We start from the raw sequence: 19,323 nt of genomic DNA, 5'->3' as shown, positions 1-19,323 counted from the left end.
ATTTCCTTTTTATAAATCAAATAAATGAATGAAACTTAATCACAGCAGTTACACATTTTCAGTGTTTGGCTTATTTCATGTGAAGATTTTGTTGTCAGTCTTTTCTCTCCATATGAACTCTCAGATATCATCAGCAAAGATTATCATCTGTAACTGTACATGCATTCAGTCAGTGACATAAAACAAACATTGTGCAAGTGAACCACTATAAGTAAACCAAAGCTATAAATAACTTATAATCCATCCACACGGTTCCAAATTTAGTGAAGGAAAACTACAAAAATAGCTGCACGTATGTTTGCTGTGTGCTGCTTTTAATGCGTGAAATTACACGTTATTAGTGTCATGTCATGCTGGATAATGCGTGCTGTGATATTTGCAGTGTGTAGACTGCATTCCCAGACAGACTTAGCTGGCTCTTATCACCAGCAAGTACCGAAAGCTCACTCATTTCTGCTCCTGCTGTTCTTCACTCGGGTCTCACTGGTGCTGTTTGCGTAGCACAGCCTTCATCATCAGAGCATACGTGCAAATTGTTTCACAGCATAGTGTGATACTTTTTAATGTACTCTCAGTGTATTTTTGCATTCCAACTGTGCTCCATCTGTAACTTCAACGCCCAGCTGTATCTCAAAACCTGTCACTCTTATAAGAACACATGCAGCTTGAACGTTTGAGAATTTTTTTTTTTAAATGATTTTTTTAATGAATACGTAGAAAACTCGAATGTACTTGCTGTACTTCCATGCTGCAGCATACAGGACCCTTATATGGAGTAAAACCCTCTTTTGCCACCTGCAGCTTTCTGATTTTATTTTTGCAGACTTTTAAGCCAAAGGAGCATTTTGACTGTTTACATGTTTCTTTCTTTAAGATTATACTAAATCTTGATTTAAACTCAAATACTTTCATGTAGAGACTTAATTTAAAAACAATTAGCAAATGAAGAAAGGGAAGTCGGGGGTGTGAGAGAGAGAAGTTATAGGACTGTAAAATGTAATGACAGAAAGATGTGGTCACAGAGCATGCAGGATATACGAGAAGTGTATTCCTTGTAGAGTGTGATAATTGAGATACACTTAAGATGAGGCCAAGTGGACCAAATGAGACTTGTGAAGGAAGTGGAGTCACACTGGTCTGAACAGCTGCAACAATCCAGTAATGAAAACCTCAGAGACTTGTCACTTCAAGAAAGTACCTTTGGCTTGTGTCTGGTGTAAATTATACATTTCATAGTTATTTATTGCTGGAAAAGTAAGTGATTAGGACATATGACACAAGATTCCATTTATCTTACATCATGTTGTCAATCCCTGCGATGGACTGGCGAGCTGTCCAGGGTGTACCCTGCCTTTTGCCCAATGCCAGCTGGGATAGGCTCCAGCTTCCCCGCGACCCTGAATTGGATTAAGCGGTTTAGAAAATGATGAATGAATGAATGTTGTCAATCCTACCCTTTTGTTATAGTTTGCATGTGGCGTTTCTGGGTGGTTGTGATGAGCTAGAGGGAGATATGGAGTCCTAATTTGGTGTCAATGTCACACAGATGTCACCAGCTGCTCACAGTGATGGGTGCAGCTGGTGTGTGTGTATGTGTGGGGGTGTGTGTGTGAGAGAGAGAGAGAGAGAGAGAGAGAGAGAGAGAAGAGGGGCTGCAACGTAATGTGTTTCTGTACAGACAGTGGTGTGTTTTTTTTCTGCTAAGTGTTTTTCAGAAAGGTCAAGCTATTTTTTGAGGTGAAGCCCCAGACTCAGTGTCCCCCAGCAGGTTGTGTTTTCGAAGGAAGAGGCCATGCTGTTCTTTGTTCTTCTTGACGTTGGTTTCCGCACACCTCTAGACAGTTAAGGTTATCACTACGTAAACATTGGCAGTAGTTTTAACTACCATGGGGCTTCTATTTTACTTTTAATACATTAAGAAGTGTGTATCACTGTTTAAACCATTTGAACTCTTTCTGAGAGGAGAAATCACATTGCATGGTAAAACAACATTAGAATTGTGGCGTGTCTTTTACTGTACCACTCAAAAGTTTGGACTTACGTCAGCATTAAATCTAATGGGAAAGTGTGCCCACTATATGGCACTATATGTCAATGCCATGCAAGTGACTTCAACACACGGTAGCACGATTTTGCGGCTTTTGCATGCTTGTCCCATGAGGAATGCCTCCCCCTGTTTTTTTTTTCTGCTGTAAATTTCACCTGCTCTTCACACATCTTGGTTTTTCCCAGTGTGACATAAATCAGTTAGACACTTTTGTCCAAAGGCTTCAGTGCATGAGTTGCAGCCTATTGTGCAAGGTGGTGGGAGCGGTGTTTTTGAAGTGGAAAAAGAGGAAATCACGTTTAGCTTTGGATGTCATCATTGTGGACTGGCTGGTTGCAGGCATAACCACAGACACTTGAGCATGGAAGCCTTTGTTAACACACAAAGCGAACGCACAAGGATGTGGATGTGCTGTGTGCTGATGTGTTCAAACACTTGAACAGATATGGACATGCAAAAATCCAAACACACAAAGCACATGCAGCTTTGTAGAGCGTGTTTCTCAGACGACTTCAGAGGAAGCGGTGAACAGTTCACATCAGTAAGCATTCATCAATGTATACTGTAGTGATGTGGCTTGGTTGTGGGCAGCAGGTCTAATGCGGTGTCTTTCTCTCCCATGGTGTCTCTCTCCCAGGACGGGGGGAGTCTGGTGGACTCCAGTGGGGGTCTGCGTGTCCCGCTTTATACGGCCTGGCTGGAGCTCGATCAGAAGGAGGTAACCTCTGACCTCTAGCCTAGTCATAGGTGCTTTTCTTGCCCTGGGTCTAATATGGTGTCCGTTCTGTCCCTAGACTAGCCTGTACATGTACACAGTTAACTTGGCCTCTAAAGCATGGGTGTTAGAGCTTTGACCGTCTGGAAAGATCCTCCAGTTGATGGTGTGGGTTTCAGTTTGTCTGTTTGACCGCAGAGAGTTTGTAGACTTTGCTCCTGTGAAACCCGACTTTCTTCTGACTCTTAGAGGTAGGACATGATGTCACAAATCCACATGCATGGAATAACTTTTTCCAAGTCATGTGGAACTTTCTTGTTCTTGAAAAGATGTAGTGTGTGTTGCATGATTTGGGGCTTTTTAAATGATGTTTACATATTTGGTTTCAAGGAGGAATTGTATCAATCTGCATCTCACTTCATTAGAAATGAGAAATTTCATGTGTTAAACCAAGAAAGGTGGATTATGCAGTCTTTCAAATGCCTAACGGTGCATAACTCCATAGATATGAGTGTAAATATTCGCCAAACTGACAAAACTTTCTTGAGGAGAAATAGACCAACAATGACTGATTTCTTTATCACATATGACAGAGAAACAAGAGGGATGCTCAGACAGTGTTCTGAGTTGTCTTAGTCCACCACAACACAGATCTTTGATGTTTTTGGGGGTTTTTTTGTCAAGGGATAAAAAGACCTTTTTTTTTTTTTTTCTTTTTTTTTTTGTTTTGTGCAGTTAATAAAAAGTTTAATAGTTTCAACAAAGCTCCAACTACTGCCCATCAGTTCAACAGGATAAGTCTTTTTTTTTAAAAATAAATTGCTTAAGTAGAATGAAATTTGAAATCTCCTTTACCCTGAGGAAAATAATAATGTATTATAAGATTATTGAATTAAATTATACAAAATTTAAAGCAGGACTTTGCAGCTGTTTTTTTGATTTTCTTTTTTCTCAAAAAAACTCAAGGCTCAGATCAGTGGGTTGTTTACAGGCCTGTGCAGAACTTAACGATAAGCTGCTGAGCAGATCTATTTATTTGAATCAGGTGTGTTGGAGCAGGGAAACATGCAAAACATAGAAGACAGTTTCCCCCAAGGACCTGCAATGAAGGTATAAAAAGTTGGTCCTCCATCTTTTAATTGACTCGGCCTGAGTCATCTTGCAAAGCTCTTTCTTTTCCTTGTTTTTTTTTAATTTTTTTTTTTTACAACATTTAAAGATTTTCACTTGCAGAAAAATTCTGTCACTGAGTAACTATCTCCAAAATATAGAGTAAAATATCACTCTTTACTGGTGTGGAAGCAGAAAGGAAAGTCTTTCTTTCTCATCTGTCAGCTTTCATTAACTTCCTCCTTTGACGTTTGCTCAGGTGAAATAAACACGTCTGAACCTTGGCAGGCAAGCAGGTCGGTAAGCACTCTGTGAGTAATGATCTTGTGTTATTTGGAGTGAGACTGGCAGGCTGAAGCACTGAGTCTGACAGGGTGGATTAACAACACTCAGCATTGGTAAGATATGTCTTGGAACGAGTGTGTACTTCAAATATTACACAGCTCACACACTGCTCCATCCTCTCCAATTGTTTCTACTTGTTTGTAATTTTTGGGAGTGTTTGTTTTATTTAATGCTTGTGTGTGAATGTATTGTTTTAAGCAGGGGTTCGGGACCCCTATAGCCGATGTAAGATCATTTCAGAGGTCGCCAGATACTTGTGAAAAATATTTACTTCAAATTTAGCAAATACTTTTGGGATTTTTATCAAGGCTGTCAAAATTGATCAAAATTCATATAAGATTCTTACTGTTTTCCAGCCTTACACTTATATGATGATCCACAATGAATCACTCACTGCACAGGGAGTGGGGGTCTGTAATCTTCAGGTTCATGGCTCAGAAAGTTTGAGGACCACTACGTTACACTGCCTTCACATGAAGGCATAACCATTACCTTCTCACACTCCTGTGATGCCTGAGTTTGTGACATAGAACAGAGGGAATTTTACACACTTCATGTAGCACGACAGAAACCTGTTATTAACTTTGGTGGGACAGAAAAAGAAGGATAAAAATCCCAGAGGAGTGTCATTGTTGAATCAAGAGAGAGGAAACTTCAGATCCCCCATTTGGGGTAGGCTGGTGACTGTCTTGACTGTCAGTACAAAAGATACTCTTGTTTTTTTTTCTCTTTCTCTTTTCCTCTTTTTTTTTTTAAGAGTTAGTTGTACTGTGATTTAACAGCTGCAACATCTGCATCAATCCAAAGGGATATTCATTTTCTTCCTCTTTCCGTCTTTTTACGTGAGCCTGAAACATTTTTGAATTGTGCTGTGTACCATCTTAATTTATTCTTTACTTTATCCAGTGATTCCTGAAAGTTACTCATCTTCACACATTTCTCAAGTGTTTCCTTTACACTGTCTGCAATTTTTAAGCCTAAAAAATGCAATGGCCTCAACAGGTTAAATTTGCATTCTCTTTTTCTCTTGTCTTTCCTAACTTATGTATTATTTATCTCATCCTCATGTGGCTTTATTGCAATTCTGCTATGACATTATCATCAGGCCTTACCTTTAAGTGTTTTTTTTTTTTTTACTGCTCTGTCACTGATTTAAATACATAACAAGGGCTGTTGTTGCCAACATGTGATTGTACGTTAGCAAGCCAAAGCAATTTCAAGATGAGTATGATAATTCTAGCTCTGCTTAGAAAAGCAACAGTTGTGTAAACATAATGAACTGTAAGATGTCTGATTTACACTTAATTTATTTGGCAAAAGTTGTGGAAAATCACCAATCAGAATTGATTTTGAGACACAATTGTGTGCAGGGAGAATTTTCTCAATCCGTTCCAAAAAGGATTCAGTTACTCACACCCGACTGTGTGTGTGTCGTCAAAGCATTTGTTGTTCTTCTTGAACGCAACATGGCAACAGTGGCCGCCATCCACCTGTTCTACTGATAGGCAAAGGTGAGATGACACAAGAGAGACAGCAGTAACATATAGGCTTGAACACAGGACATCATAGCATTGTGTAAGGCCTCTAAAATCGGAATATCTGTGTGTGTGTGTGTGTGTGTGTGTGTGTGTGTGTGTGTGTGTGTGTGTGTGTGTGTGTGTGTGTGTGTGTGTGTGTGTGTGTGTGTGTGTGTGTGTGTGTGTTGAATAATTCATACTTCTAGGTTTACATAGCCAGAAGGCCGATGAAGTAATGTGGACATGACAGAGTTTGTTGCTGATAACAAGAAGGTGGGACGCACTAGTTTCTGCATGACAGGGCCAAAAAACAAGCAGAAGTACATGTACACAGATACACACACACACACACACACAGACACTCCAACACAAAAACAAGAGTTCATAGACTTTTAAGATAGAGAGAGTGGTGGTACATATTCACCTTTTTTCTTCTTCTTAAACTTGAACTTTATCACAATAATAAGAGGTTGGTCTCTGAGTGGCTTTGACATTTTTCAGTTTAACTTGTCTGAGTAATTTGCACACGTGTGACTTAAAGCTGTAAAAGGTCATGTTTCCGATCACCATCAAGTGTAATTTTCATCCCAGACTCGCAGCAACAATGGAACTTCCTCGGGCAAAGGCAGATAAAGAGAAAGACTGTGGACCCTTTTTCCTTTATGGTCTAAATCAACTGTGTGGCCGTCTGCAGCTCCGCTAGTCACATCCTGTATTCCCCCCCAGCGTCTCCTATCCACCACTACACACTCACACACAAGCATGCCATTTGCTCACACTCAAAAACATTCTACAGAAATCCTTCCCATTCTTCCACATACACACAGTAACTACATCTGTCCCACACACTATATGCACACTCACACACATACCTCCTTATCATTAAGCTGTTAAACTGTGTTTTGCATGTAACTGAGTCTGTTTGTATCTGCTGCAGGCCTGGTTAAGTTGTCATGTTAGCTTTGACAGGCATGGAGGTGTGTGTGTGTGTGGCCGGGTGTGCCTTTGAGCTGTATGTGTAAGTGGGATGTAACCTTGCACATGGAAATGTTTGTAATTTTGTCATGCATTCATGCATGTATGTGATCTTGCAGCCATGCCACTTATGTTCTATGCAGTCTTTGTGGCAAGCTGTGTAGATGTAGTGTGTTGTCATGGCTGCAGCAAGCCTGTTGCCCCCGGAGACGACACCTCAGAGAGAGGGAATCTTCAAGAGCACCAAGTCAGGCAGAGGGTAGATAAAAGGTTCTCATGGGGCCCCTTAAAGTGAAGGCCAAGTGCAATTTTACACGAGGGGTTCAGAAATGTACTTGTAGCTCTTTACATATAATAATCATATCATTTGTAAATAGACACACTCAAATGACCTTTTTGTGTAATTTTTCCTTTTATACCAACGCAGTAACATTCACACACACACACACACACTTCCCACCATGACTTATTGTTTATCTCTGAGTGGGTAAACCTCTTTAAATGAGGTTGAATGACACAATGGATGGCAAGGAGGCGGTGAAAGCTGCTGCACAAGCTGATCACGGTAATGTGTGCATTATTATTTAGAGAATTATGTGTTTTAAAGGATATATCTAAAATGCGTTCTGATAAATGCATCTAAATAAGTGTTTCAAAGTGATACAGTAAAAAATAAAATAAAAATAGAAACTAAAAAACTAAAAACTAAAATAGAACAAAAAACAAGCTGACTTGCTTAGTTTTGATTAAAAAACATTATGGACTGTTGTTTGAAAGCACTGAGTTCATAACTTTTTTAAGACGACTCATTTTGTTGCTGAAAGTGAGGAAAGACTGATTATTATCTGTAAATCCACTAAATTCTAACCTGTTTTAAATGATTTTACATGTTTGGTCAGACTTTTTTTTTGTGTTATCCTTATCAGAGAATGTTAAGGATAACACAGTTTTTATGTATTGTGATTCAGTACATAAAAACTTTATTAATGCCCTTCATATTGCATACACATTACAGACATGCACTAAATATATGTAGTTTAGCACAGTGTGTTTCTGCATATGTGTGTGAGTCTATCAACTATCACCACATGTAACAGCTGCTATGACAGTTTGCGGGTCCATTATGTACAAGATCTGGGTGTCTCTTTCTCCCTCACTGCTGTTTGTCTTCTTTCAGTCTTTATCTGATCTTTTTGCATGACTGAACTCCAGAGAGATAAGGCTGTAATCAGAGTTACTACAAAAATCAGACAAACTACCTTTAGTAGTCCCTGAAAGCAGTTTACACACCACTATCACACTCTTTTGTTCGATTTCCCTCAGCTTCCTGAAATAATTGCTGTCAGTGTCGGCTTTTTCCTGTGTTTATCATTGTGAATGTTGGCAAAAAATAAGATTTTTCTCTTTTTCCTGTTTGACTTAAAGTATGTCTGTGAAATCTGATCATAGCAGAGTTTCAGTAAAGCTCCAGATGGATGAACTATGGGCAGATATTCCCAGCTGGATTTTTTTTTCCTTCCCCATTTAATCTGATTTTAGAGGAATTTGATCATTCTCAGAAGCAGTTCTATTTTACTACATGCCACAGTAACACAGTAATATTTGTGTGCAGTCTTAGGCACCGTTTCTAACTTGTGTTTCAGTTCTGGAAATAGATATTTCTTCCCTGCTCATTACTCCAATTATCTAAACTCTATTTATATCAGAGTTTTCTAGTCTTGTTCATTCGTATTTCCCAGCAGGACCAATGCATCATCACATGTTTGAGCACCTCTGTTATTTTACAGACCAGCTTGCAACAGTCAGACAGTAGGTAACACATTTAATCCTGATGAAGGATTTTCAGCAATGGTCATGCAGCTTTTTGTTGTGTTACTACATGATGTCATGACTGTGTGATGTCAGTGGAGGCGCTGTACGTTGGGGATTACCACTCGCAGACACCTGAAAAGAAGGTTGACTGGTTACTGCTCACACAGTTGGAATCTACATACACTGGAGTTTTACAATAGGTTTTTAACACATACAGATCTGCTGCATATTGATAGGTTAGTGAAGCTGAAGAAGTACGATGAAACAGTAAAAGAACATTTTAGTTCCTTTTTTTAATACAGCATGAATAATATTGTTATTATTTTTGTCTTTCTATTATTATAAATTTTCTGGACTGTTAATATTTTTATATACCCTTATGGATTTTGACTAAAATTATTTAGTTCTGAAAGATTATTTAGTTCTGTGATGTCAATGAAAAGTTAATCAAGAATTAGTATTGGGCATACACACACACACATATATATGTATGTATGTATATATATATATATATATATATATATATATATATATATATATATATATATACATATATATACATATATATACATATATAATGTATATGCGATTAGACCATCAAGAGAAAGAAAACAGCAGTGGTGCCAGTACTGTCAGTGGTGTCGTACTTCCTGTTCATCTAATGGAAAGTGTCGAGGTGTTTTTTGTGGAATAGATGGAAATGAGGCTAGTTGAAGGGAGTGGCAGGAAAACTACAATAAAACTCCCTGTGGGTTCGAAACTATGCCCGGACTAGAGCCCACCTGGGCCAAAAAAACAGACAGTGCACCCTCTGTTGCTCTTTTCTGGCATGTAAACTACTTTCTCTTTTGTTTGTGTGTATTTTCTGGTCAGTCCACTTCCTCGCTTTTGTCTGTTCTTTTTATATTTTTCGCCCCGTTCTTTTTTTTTTTTTTTCTTTCTTTGTTTGCCGAATCTTGGCCCCACCAGTATCTCATTACTCTAATCCTATTTTTGCTGGAAATAAACACATGCACACACACTTTGTGTTCCTATCCATGCCTCATTTCTCTCCTCACTTTGTTTTTCACATGGAAGTGCACTGATGTGCCTTAATGGCAGTATGAAAAATGTCTCTTGCCATGGCTTAACCTATAAACACAGCAATGTGATCAGATATGAAATCTGTTCTGACATTGTTGTGTCTTTTAACAGAACAAAGAATCAACACTTGACAGGAAAATTGCAGGAAAATGAAGTGTGAGAATTATAATTTATATGCAACTGTTGCCATTTTAACTTAATCTACCCACAAAGGAGCATTATTTCATTTAGTTACAAACACTGTAAAAATTTTGGACTCTGGTTAGACAAAAGAAAAACTAAAGCGATTTGGTGGCCTGATTTTCTAAGCCAGTCCACATTTTCTCTGATCAACATTTGTTGCTCAAAATCCTAGATGGAAGAATTAGCCTACTTTGTAATTATTAGGTGCAAGCTAACGCACAAAGGCATTTTTTGTTACAAGCCAAACAAGGCCTGTGCACTTCGGCTTCAAGTCAGACACCATTCATGGAGCGGCAGCCAGAACTGAGCCCACTGCTGTCTCAGCCAACTTTGTCACATTGAATAAAAAGGAACAAAGAAAGGAATCAAGCATGAAATGTTTTGCCCAAATTCAGCCCGTTGAGGTTATTTACCATAACAAAACAGTGTGAAGAAGTCAACTTTGACGAGCAAGGGGAGACTATCCGTGTTATTTCTCCTTGCAAATGATCTTTGGATTATTTTAGTTTTGTATTGTGATACAGAAGTAAAAACATCTTTGTTGTGATTTTCAGCCTAACATTGGGCGTCTAGGCATCCCTCACGGACCCTCTGCAGAAAAGGTTGCCGTGGTTGCCGTGGATGACTGTGACATCTCCATGGCAATTCGCTTTGGAAAGCAGATCGGCAACTATTCCTGTGCTGCTCAAGGAACCCAAACCGGACAGAAGAAGTAAGAACTGTTTATCCACTTTTACTTTCCGCTCATCGCATGTAGTCCATCACACACCACACAGACACTAACCAGGTCAGGAGGTAAATATGTTTTAACTTGAGAGCAGCTTCAGTTTGTTTTCATTACTACAGCTTTCATAAATCACATTCTGCCATCCTGTTTTCTATTCACCTTTTAAGCCCTATGTTCATCCTCGTGTCATTTCTGCTGTCAGACACGACCTGAGACAACCAAAGACCCATCTCAGCCCAGCTTTAGAGGACTTACAGTGTGTCTACCGCACACTAACCTCCTGGAGAGTTTTTAGGGAGTCTCTTAGAGAGATGACATGCTGAAACGCATTTACCATTAAAAGGGTGGAGGCAGAGAGGAGCTTCAAAGGGAAGCTAATGATGTTACATTCCTTTAGGAACTTGTTGCACAGGTCATAGAAACTGATAGGCATTTAGAGGTTCCTTCAAATTTGTCTCATGTGCAACAATGCAACAATAGTGTAAACAGTCTTCATTCTGTTATGAATGTTAGGTCCACAGATATTGTAACAACATTTTAGAAGGGAATGTAACAGAAATGCCTCTTTGTAGTTTTGTAGTTTCTTATTATTTTTTTATCCTCTGCTGTTATATTATTTTTCTTTTGGTTTAATTTGTTATCTGGTTGTTTCTCCTTGTGCTGCCATCTTGGCCAGGAAACCACTGTAAAACAGGTTCTTCCTGCAGTCGCCTTGTATTCTGGGTAAAATAAAAGTTGAATAAATATATAAATTAAAAATGAGGTATTTATCTACAGAATAAAGATAGTTAACAGCCTAACTGAAACATGATTTCTCTTGATATAGTTACTTTTCTTATCTTCATGTTCCCTCCAAAAGTGTAAGTGTTAAATGAAAATATACACTGATTGTTCATGGGGTTATTCTGTTTGTTTTTTGTTGGTTTTTGTGTGCGTACGTGTGCGTGTGTGTGCGTGTGTGTGTGTGTGTGTGTGTGTATGTGTGAGTAGAGTTGCACCATATTAATTCTCGTAAATCCATTTAGTGTTTGATGCTTAGTGTTTCAGAAGCTCTGGCTGTAAGCAGCTTCCTTACACGACTGAGTACGTTAAATCTGACTTAGTCATGGTGACACAAGCTGTCACCACACCTTATGAAAACTTTAAACCTTTTACACAGTAACCTTATTTTCAGTTATACAAAACCTTATCGTGGTCAATCTCTTGGGGTTAAAACTGATGATATCGCTGACGAGCAATTCTCAATCTGTTCGGCCAATTTTATTTGTTAACTTGAATGTGAATCTGAGATATTAAAACATGTATTGGATTGGATGTAGTAATAATTGTGGTTTGCCAAATAGTTGCATTTTTATTCAGTTGAAAAGCAATTACAGGCTGCACGATGGAGAAGTGGTTAGCACTGTGGCATCACAGCAAGAAGGTTGCCAGTTACTCAAATTGTCCCTAAGAGTGAGTGTGAGTGTGAATGGTTGTTGGTCTCTTTGTGTGTTGGCCCTGTGATGGACTGGTGACCTGTCCAAGGTGTACCCTGCCTCTTGTCCAGTGGGAAAGGCTGCAGCTTCCCTGCAACCCTTAATTGGAGCAAGTGGTTCAGAAAATGACTGACTGAAAAGTATCCTAAGTCCTCTGTTACCTCCTCTGCTTCTGCAGGATAAAAACAGCATTTGGCTTTTTCCTGATTCTCCAAATCCACATGCATCTCTGGTTTACTGACATGTTGAGGTGATTGCTGTAGCCTGGCTTTTTGTCTGCACTGACACATCCCACATTTGCAGTGTCATCACAGTATTTCTCCAGATGACAGGACTCAGAGTTGAACGGGAAGGCTGAGTTGTACTTTACAGTCCCCTGTAAAGTACCAGGGTTGCTGACACTCCTCTCAGACACACATTCTCTCAGTCTCCCCTGGAGTCTCTCAGATATGACGGCAGGTTGACCAGTACTTAAAGCACAGAAAAAAAATCAAACAACAGGGTCCTAATGGCTCTGCAGGATGATAAACTGCTGGATAAATTCCTACTCTGACTAAGCCAAGAACTGTCTGTTGTAGACTTGTAATGTGGGATGTTACGCTGCTCGATGCAGTTGTGGAAGACAAATTGAGGAGATTTTTTTTGTGTGTGCAGGGTGATACAATAAGGTTTAGGGTAGCTGTGGGTACAACATCAGTGCGAGGTCTTTGTGACTTAAGGCAGTATAGGAGAGTAATGAATTGCATCTGTTTTTAAAAAAAAATGCATAACTTACATGCAAAATCAATTTAAAATGTGAATGTGTTTTTTATCACAGTGTTGAACAACCAGTGCTTTTTGCAAGATCAAAACCTTGTAAAAGGAAATGAATTGTATCAAATTAAGGGTTTGTTTACTTTTATTTTTGCCTGTTCTTCTGCAGGTCCCTGGACCTGACAGGACCCCTGTTGCTTGGTGGGGTTCCCAACCTGCCGGAGGACTTCCCAGTCAGGAAGAGAAATTTTGTGGGATGCATGAGAAACCTGAGCATAGACAGCAAACCTATTGACATGGCCAGCTACATTGCTAACAATGGCACCACAGCAGGTTAGAACAATTGTTCTCTCAGTTAAAACCAGAGAATCAAAGTAATTTCTTGAACCAGCAGCAATACAAATGGGAATTTCAGGATTTTTAGGGTAAAATGTTATTCCATGTTAAATGTCCAGGTTGTCCTGCAAAGAAAAACTTCTGCACAAATGAGATGTGTCTAAATGGAGGAGTGTGTGTCAACAAGTGGAACACATACAGCTGTGAATGTCCCACGGGTTACGGTGGCAAAAACTGTGAACAAGGTAAGAAATTTCAAGCAGTTTGCTTTTTTACGGAGGAAGTCAATGATGTTCCTTCAAAATTTAGAAATCAAAAGGAGTTAAAAAGTGCTTGTAGGTGCATGCTCATGTGTCCACTTGCTCATCTTTGCATTTCTCATTAGACATGTTTTTTTGCCTATTGCATGTGTGTCTAGAAAATTTCCAGGAAACTGTGTGTATTTGGGAGATCAAGTTGGATAAAGAGCACCTCCTTTGACTCAGTCTGACTCATGCTGCAGACACAATGGAAAGTCGCAGTGAAGCCTCTGTAGAGGCACTAAATGTGGCCTCAGGTTTGGAGTTTTTTGAACAAAGACAAAAATCTGACTCATTTATTAAAGCTACAAAACACTCACACACCACAGGTCCACATTGTGTCACTATCAGTAATGCAACCAGCAGTGCACAGTGCATATACTGGAATAACCAATAGAATGATAAACAGGAAACTGTTATGATAACTTAACCAGTATTTCCTTTTTAACCAGGAGAAAGTTATTTACACCCCATAACTCCTCTCAAGTTCTTCTATGGTAAGGAGAGAGCTTTGATGTTTTCCTTCAGGGCAAGCTCCCAAACAATATGTGAAGGTGTAAACACCCCTCCTTGCCTTCTTGATAATGAGGTAGCCAGCCAGCCAATGCCAGGACCAGTATCCAGTATCTGAACTGGGCTGGGATCACAGAAAACTGGGAGGTGGTTTTGGCCGCTCTGCCATTTTTTGACACATTTGGTCTGAGGCGTCACACACTGATGCTACATGAGAAACAAGAGATGTGCCATAGGTTATTTCCAGCTGCCAAATTCATCCAAACGGGACTGGCATAAAAAGACCTGCTGGAAGTCACCCACCTGGCTTTATTGTCTTCTTGTATTATGTCAGATTTCACACAACAGATCATTCAAAAAAGAAAAAACTAACTACTGATTAGACACTAAATATAAGCAGTTAAATACACTGGTAAAAATCCTCTTCATCAGGGATCTAAAACACTGAAACTCACAGGCCACTGTCCTGCAGGTTTTAGATGTTTTACCGCTCGCATCAGGCTTTAATACAAAAAATGTTTGTATAGCATCAGCTTTCTCATTACTAAGATGTTTTTTTTTCTCTAGATTTTTGTTCTTCTTTATTGAGAAACCAGGCTTTAGTAAAGCTGAGCCTAAACCCATCATAGTTACTTGTCGTAAGAAACAAACATGCTTTCTATCTCTTAATTACAACTTGCTCCTTAGTAAATTTATGATTGCTTTGATTAAGATCCACACTCACGTGAGCAGAGAACGTACAGGGTTTATGTTGTAGATTATACAGAAAACACTTACTTTCCAGTTCAAATTTTCATTGAAAAACAAACCCTGTCTTTGTGCAGTTGAGCAGACTCTTGTGTTTTGGAGATTTTGTGTAGACTTTTAAATCCACTCAGATATTGTTTATCTATTCTATACGTAATAAAGGAATCCAGCATAATTTTCTTTAAAGCATGACTTGTTTTTAGCCTTCTAGGCGTGAGCAACTAGAATGATATTAATGTCCATCAATATGATGTGACTTATATCACAAAAACACATGTAATGATAAACAGGAAGTTGTGACCAGAGTCTGATTAATGTTCTTCCTTCTTTTCATCCCTTTGCAGAGATGCCATCTCCACAGTTTTTTGATGGCCAGGCGATGGTGTCTTGGAGCGAGCCAGACATTACCATTTCTGTGCCTTGGTACATGGGCCTCATGTTCCGGACCAGGCAGCCTGCTGGGACCTTGATGCAGATCAGTGCTGGATCCTCTTCCACCATCAACCTCATGGTGAGAGCCAGCATTCAGCATCACGAAAAGAAATATAGATTCAACAAAGTCTCTAACTGGGATTTCACATCTGCTCATCCTCCAGGTGAGCGAGCAACAGGTCCGTATGGAAGTTTTGCTCAGGCAGCATTTGCTGGCGTCACTGACCTTTCCCCAAGTCCGTGTCAATGATGGGGAGTGGCACCACTTGCTGGTTGAATTAAGAAGCATTAAAGATGGAAAAGATATCAAATACATGGCTGCCGTTTCCCTAGATTATGACATGTTCCAGGTACAGAGCAGATTACTACACAAAGATCGACTATAGTAGAAAAAGTTCAGATTTATATAGAAAAATAATCATTTCTTCCTCTTTATTTTCAAGCAGAGGTCAGTGGAGATTGGTAATGAGCTGCCAGGTCTGAAGCTGCAGGCTCTTCATGTTGGGGGTCTGCCTGGAGAAGGAAACCTTGTCAACAAAGGATTTGTGGGCTGCATACAGGTGTGTGTATGTGTGTGTTTGTTTGATGTCATTCATGTTGTTTTTAGGGTTTTTATTCCTGAACATCCTCTTCATCTGAGTCTGTGCTCTTCATCAGGGTGTGCGTATGGGTGAAACATCAACCAATGTGGCTAATGTGAACATGGCTCAGGGGTTGAAGATTCGCGTAGAGGATGGCTGCGACCTAGAAGACCCCTGCGACACCAACATCTGTCCTGAGAACAGCCACTGCAGTGATGACTGGAGCACTCACACCTGTGTTTGCGACCCAGGTAATATAAACATAAACACATACACACAATTGAATCACTTGGTGAGCATTTGGTATCATTTTTTTTTCCATTTCTTGTCTCACAGGTTACTTCGGTAAACAGTGCGTGGACGCATGTAAGCTCAATCCTTGTGAGCATGTCTCCACATGTGTTCGCAAACCTAGCTCCTCCCATGGATACATCTGCGAATGTGGAAAGAACTACTATGGCCAGTACTGCGAAAACAAGTAAGCTTACTTCCACTACATCAAAATGAAATGCGAGTATCAGCCAAATGTTAAGGATAAATTGTTCTGCAGCACTTTGAAAGTTGATGTAAATTAGCCAGTTGTTTCACTATAAACCCTGACCTATATGACATGCATCACTTCCTGCCTTAAGCAGGACGTGGGCTTCTCCATTTATGCTTGACTGCACCTGCATAGGTGTTTAGTCTGTATTACTCTCTTACTGTCACTCATCCCTTATCAGCTGAAATGATGGCGGTAAGTTTTATTAACTGTAGAATAAGTTTTACGTTTGTGTTATGGTCTCTTTTTCACATACAGTCAGCTTATTGCTGTTAGTTTTTTAACCTACTGGTCCACAATTACTTCAGCATTCAAACTTGTTAGTAGGTTCAAGACAATCATATTATGTGAAATGTATAATGTCTTATTTGACATATGCGACCAATATGTGACCCTGTCTCACTGTGGACGTCTTTATTGTGATCACACCTGTAGTGAATTTTTGTTTGTCCTGTGCCATACTTAATTAACTTTCTCATTTATTGTTTTCATGGCAGAGTGGAGAGGCCATGTCCTGTGGGTTGGTGGGGCGGCCTCGTGTGTGGCCCCTGTAACTGCGATACAAACAAAGGGTTTCATAAAGATTGCAACAAAACCACTGGAGAGTGCCGCTGCAAGGTAATTACAGCACACCTTGTACTTGCACAATGCATACACTGTATAATTTAGGTCATATCTGTGCGTGTTCGTGGTACACTTTCTTTTCAGGATTTCTGTTCGATTCAGTGGCTGCATTAAAGTCCGGCTAAATTTGTTGATCCACGATTGCTGACTGTGATGACTATCAGTGCTAACTCCTACTTGTTGAACAAAGATGCCATCAGATCCCATCAGATTGATATCGGAAGTCTTTGCTGTGTCACGTTAAATTTTGTATAATTTTTATTCTAATATTCAAAGACAAACAACATAAAGAAACCCAAATTTTTACTGATACAACCTCCCTTGGACCGGTCCGATTATATGATCTGCTGTCAATGCTTGAGTTTACACACCTGACATGGAGATGTTTTCTTATTTCCCCCTCATTTCCTTCTAACAGGACAACCACTATCGTCCAGAGGGGGAGGACACTTGCTACCCTTGTGAGTGTTTCTCTGTCGGCTCAGAGTCTCGAACCTGTGACCCCATCACCGGGCAGTGCCCTTGCAAAGGAGGAGTCATTGGTCGACAGTGTAACCAATGCGATAACCCCTTTGCTGAAGTCAAACCCAGTGGGTGCGAAGGTATGAACAAGACATTTTTTTAGCTTGTTTGTTTTGGTACAATGTCAGAAACATGAAGTTATATATGAATGAAACTGATTATCAAATAGTAAACGATCTCTATATGAGCAGTGTAACCAGGGGATTTTAAGGCATGAAGGAAACTTTAGTTTTCAAAACTGGCCTGCATTGTTCCTCCAAATACTCAAGCATCACAAAGTTGGCCCTCATGAATCAATGAAGTGTCACAAAGAAACAGACACATCCGCTGGTACTGCAGTTGAGCTAACTTTGTATCTTTGTCATCACCCAGTCAAGCAGAAGAGGCAAGTCTGGGTAGTAGGCTAACTTGGCAACACCACTGCACACACACAATACAGTAGAGATAAATGAAAGCCAAAAACAACCGGCAGTACGCTGCTTAATGTCTGACCAACATGGAGCTCTTCACGATCCAAGAACGTGTTTAAACTTTAAATAGATCTAAAATCCTGAACCATTGTCCATCGTTGCTTTAAAAGTTTCCTTTTTTATCAGTATAATGTCTCTTAGATACTTGCTAATATATTGGGTTGCAGAGAAGGAATGAGGGGAGGGATGTGGAGGAAAAAATTAAAAAGCAAAAGGTGTGTTTGCTCTTGTTCTGTGGGTCAGTGAGATGTGACCACCCTTGACGGGTCTTACATAGATCTGTCAGCTCTGCACCAAACACTGCTTCACAGGCCAAAAAACACCAAGTAACTTTTCTGTTAAGCTTTCCAAGACAACACACTGCCTCGTTTTTTAGACTAAATGACTCAAAAAGTTTTCTTTTTCTTCTTCTTGTTTTAGTTTTTTAATTAAAATATAAACTCTACTAGAATAAACTTTAAAGGGTGACTTTATGTATCAAGTGGCTTGGGGTAGTTAATGAAGCAAATGAGAGATCACAGAGCTAAGAGAAGCATCACACAAGCCAAGAAGTCTGCAAGTCCCATCCTTGTCCTTCCTGAAGCCAGATATGCTGATTTGAGATATGCATCCCAGCTTTTGTAAAATCCCTGCAGGATTAATTTGGATCTATATCACCGGCTGTTTTTTTTAGAAGCTCGGCTGGGTTTAAAGACCCAAAGCAGACGTCTACTTTTTAAAAAGTTTTTCTGGTTTAAGTTTATGATTTATCATGTTATCTTTACTTATTGTGTGTAAAACTACTGCCCTCTCTTTGCAGTGGTGTATGACGGATGTCCTGAGGCATTTGCTGCAGGCATTTTGTGGCCCAAGACCAAATTTGGACTCCCTGCTGCCAAGAACTGTCCCAAAGGATCCATTGGTGAGTAGTTTAGTCCCAGTGATAACAATTGTAACTTGTGGACTAGTTATTAATTTGTGGAAGTTGTCAAGGTGTAAAAACAGTTGATAATCACTGGAACAGTTAGACCATTTACCTGACCAAGGCTAGCTGATCTCCTAGCTGATTTGCAGTCAGTTTGTGACGTTAAACTTATCTGTTCATATTTAACAGACCACTTGTCAATATTAATTATCTTAAATACCTATTGAGCAGTTGTTATAAATAAGGCTACAGTCTATTAGCAGCCTTTGTAGCTACCAAAACTGTTTTTTTTACATTTAGAGACATATTTGGAAAAGGAAAATAAAAGCATCTCAGTGCCAGATATTCAGTTGTTGTGTAACATCAGTTAATCTGTGTGGGCAGCTGTGTTTTTAATGTAGTTTCAAGCATAGAAACCCAATCCCTGAAGCTTAAAAGCACCATAATGAAGCTTTCTTATTGGTCTGTTAATCCAGCAGAGATTTCTCAGCAGGCAGTCATGTACAGGTTTGTCTTTAGAGACTTCTGGAAAAACACCAGGTACATTAAAAGCTGACTATGAAATCCCTCTCCTCCCTTAAGTTGTGTTTGTGTGTGCGTGCGCATACGTGT

General features: G+C 39.6%; 1 protein-coding gene across 1 annotated transcript in view; it reads left to right on the top strand.

Moving 5' to 3' along the window:
* Positions 1 to 19,323, top strand: part of celsr1a (cadherin EGF LAG seven-pass G-type receptor 1a) — a gene marked incomplete at its 5' end in the record, with an annotated part of 91,709 nt that overhangs the window by 57,748 nt on the left and 14,638 nt on the right. Inside the window, 12 exons of the mRNA XM_079263500.1 lie at positions 2,685 to 2,765; positions 10,342 to 10,499; positions 12,912 to 13,075; positions 13,198 to 13,323; positions 14,982 to 15,148; positions 15,234 to 15,419; positions 15,516 to 15,629; positions 15,727 to 15,901; positions 15,987 to 16,128; positions 16,689 to 16,809; positions 17,234 to 17,417; positions 18,607 to 18,708. Coding sequence (XP_079119626.1) covers positions 2,685 to 2,765; positions 10,342 to 10,499; positions 12,912 to 13,075; positions 13,198 to 13,323; positions 14,982 to 15,148; positions 15,234 to 15,419; positions 15,516 to 15,629; positions 15,727 to 15,901; positions 15,987 to 16,128; positions 16,689 to 16,809; positions 17,234 to 17,417; positions 18,607 to 18,708 — 1,720 coding nt within the window. The remainder of the gene's footprint in view (positions 1 to 2,684; positions 2,766 to 10,341; positions 10,500 to 12,911; positions 13,076 to 13,197; positions 13,324 to 14,981; positions 15,149 to 15,233; positions 15,420 to 15,515; positions 15,630 to 15,726; positions 15,902 to 15,986; positions 16,129 to 16,688; positions 16,810 to 17,233; positions 17,418 to 18,606; positions 18,709 to 19,323) is intronic.

Source organism: Telmatherina bonti, assembly GCF_933228915.1.
Source record: "Telmatherina bonti genome assembly, chromosome: 23".
Taxonomy (NCBI): Eukaryota; Metazoa; Chordata; class Actinopteri; order Atheriniformes; family Telmatherinidae; genus Telmatherina; species Telmatherina bonti.
Note: the sequence above shows the minus strand (reverse complement) of the source record. Positions and strands in the feature narration are given on the sequence as shown.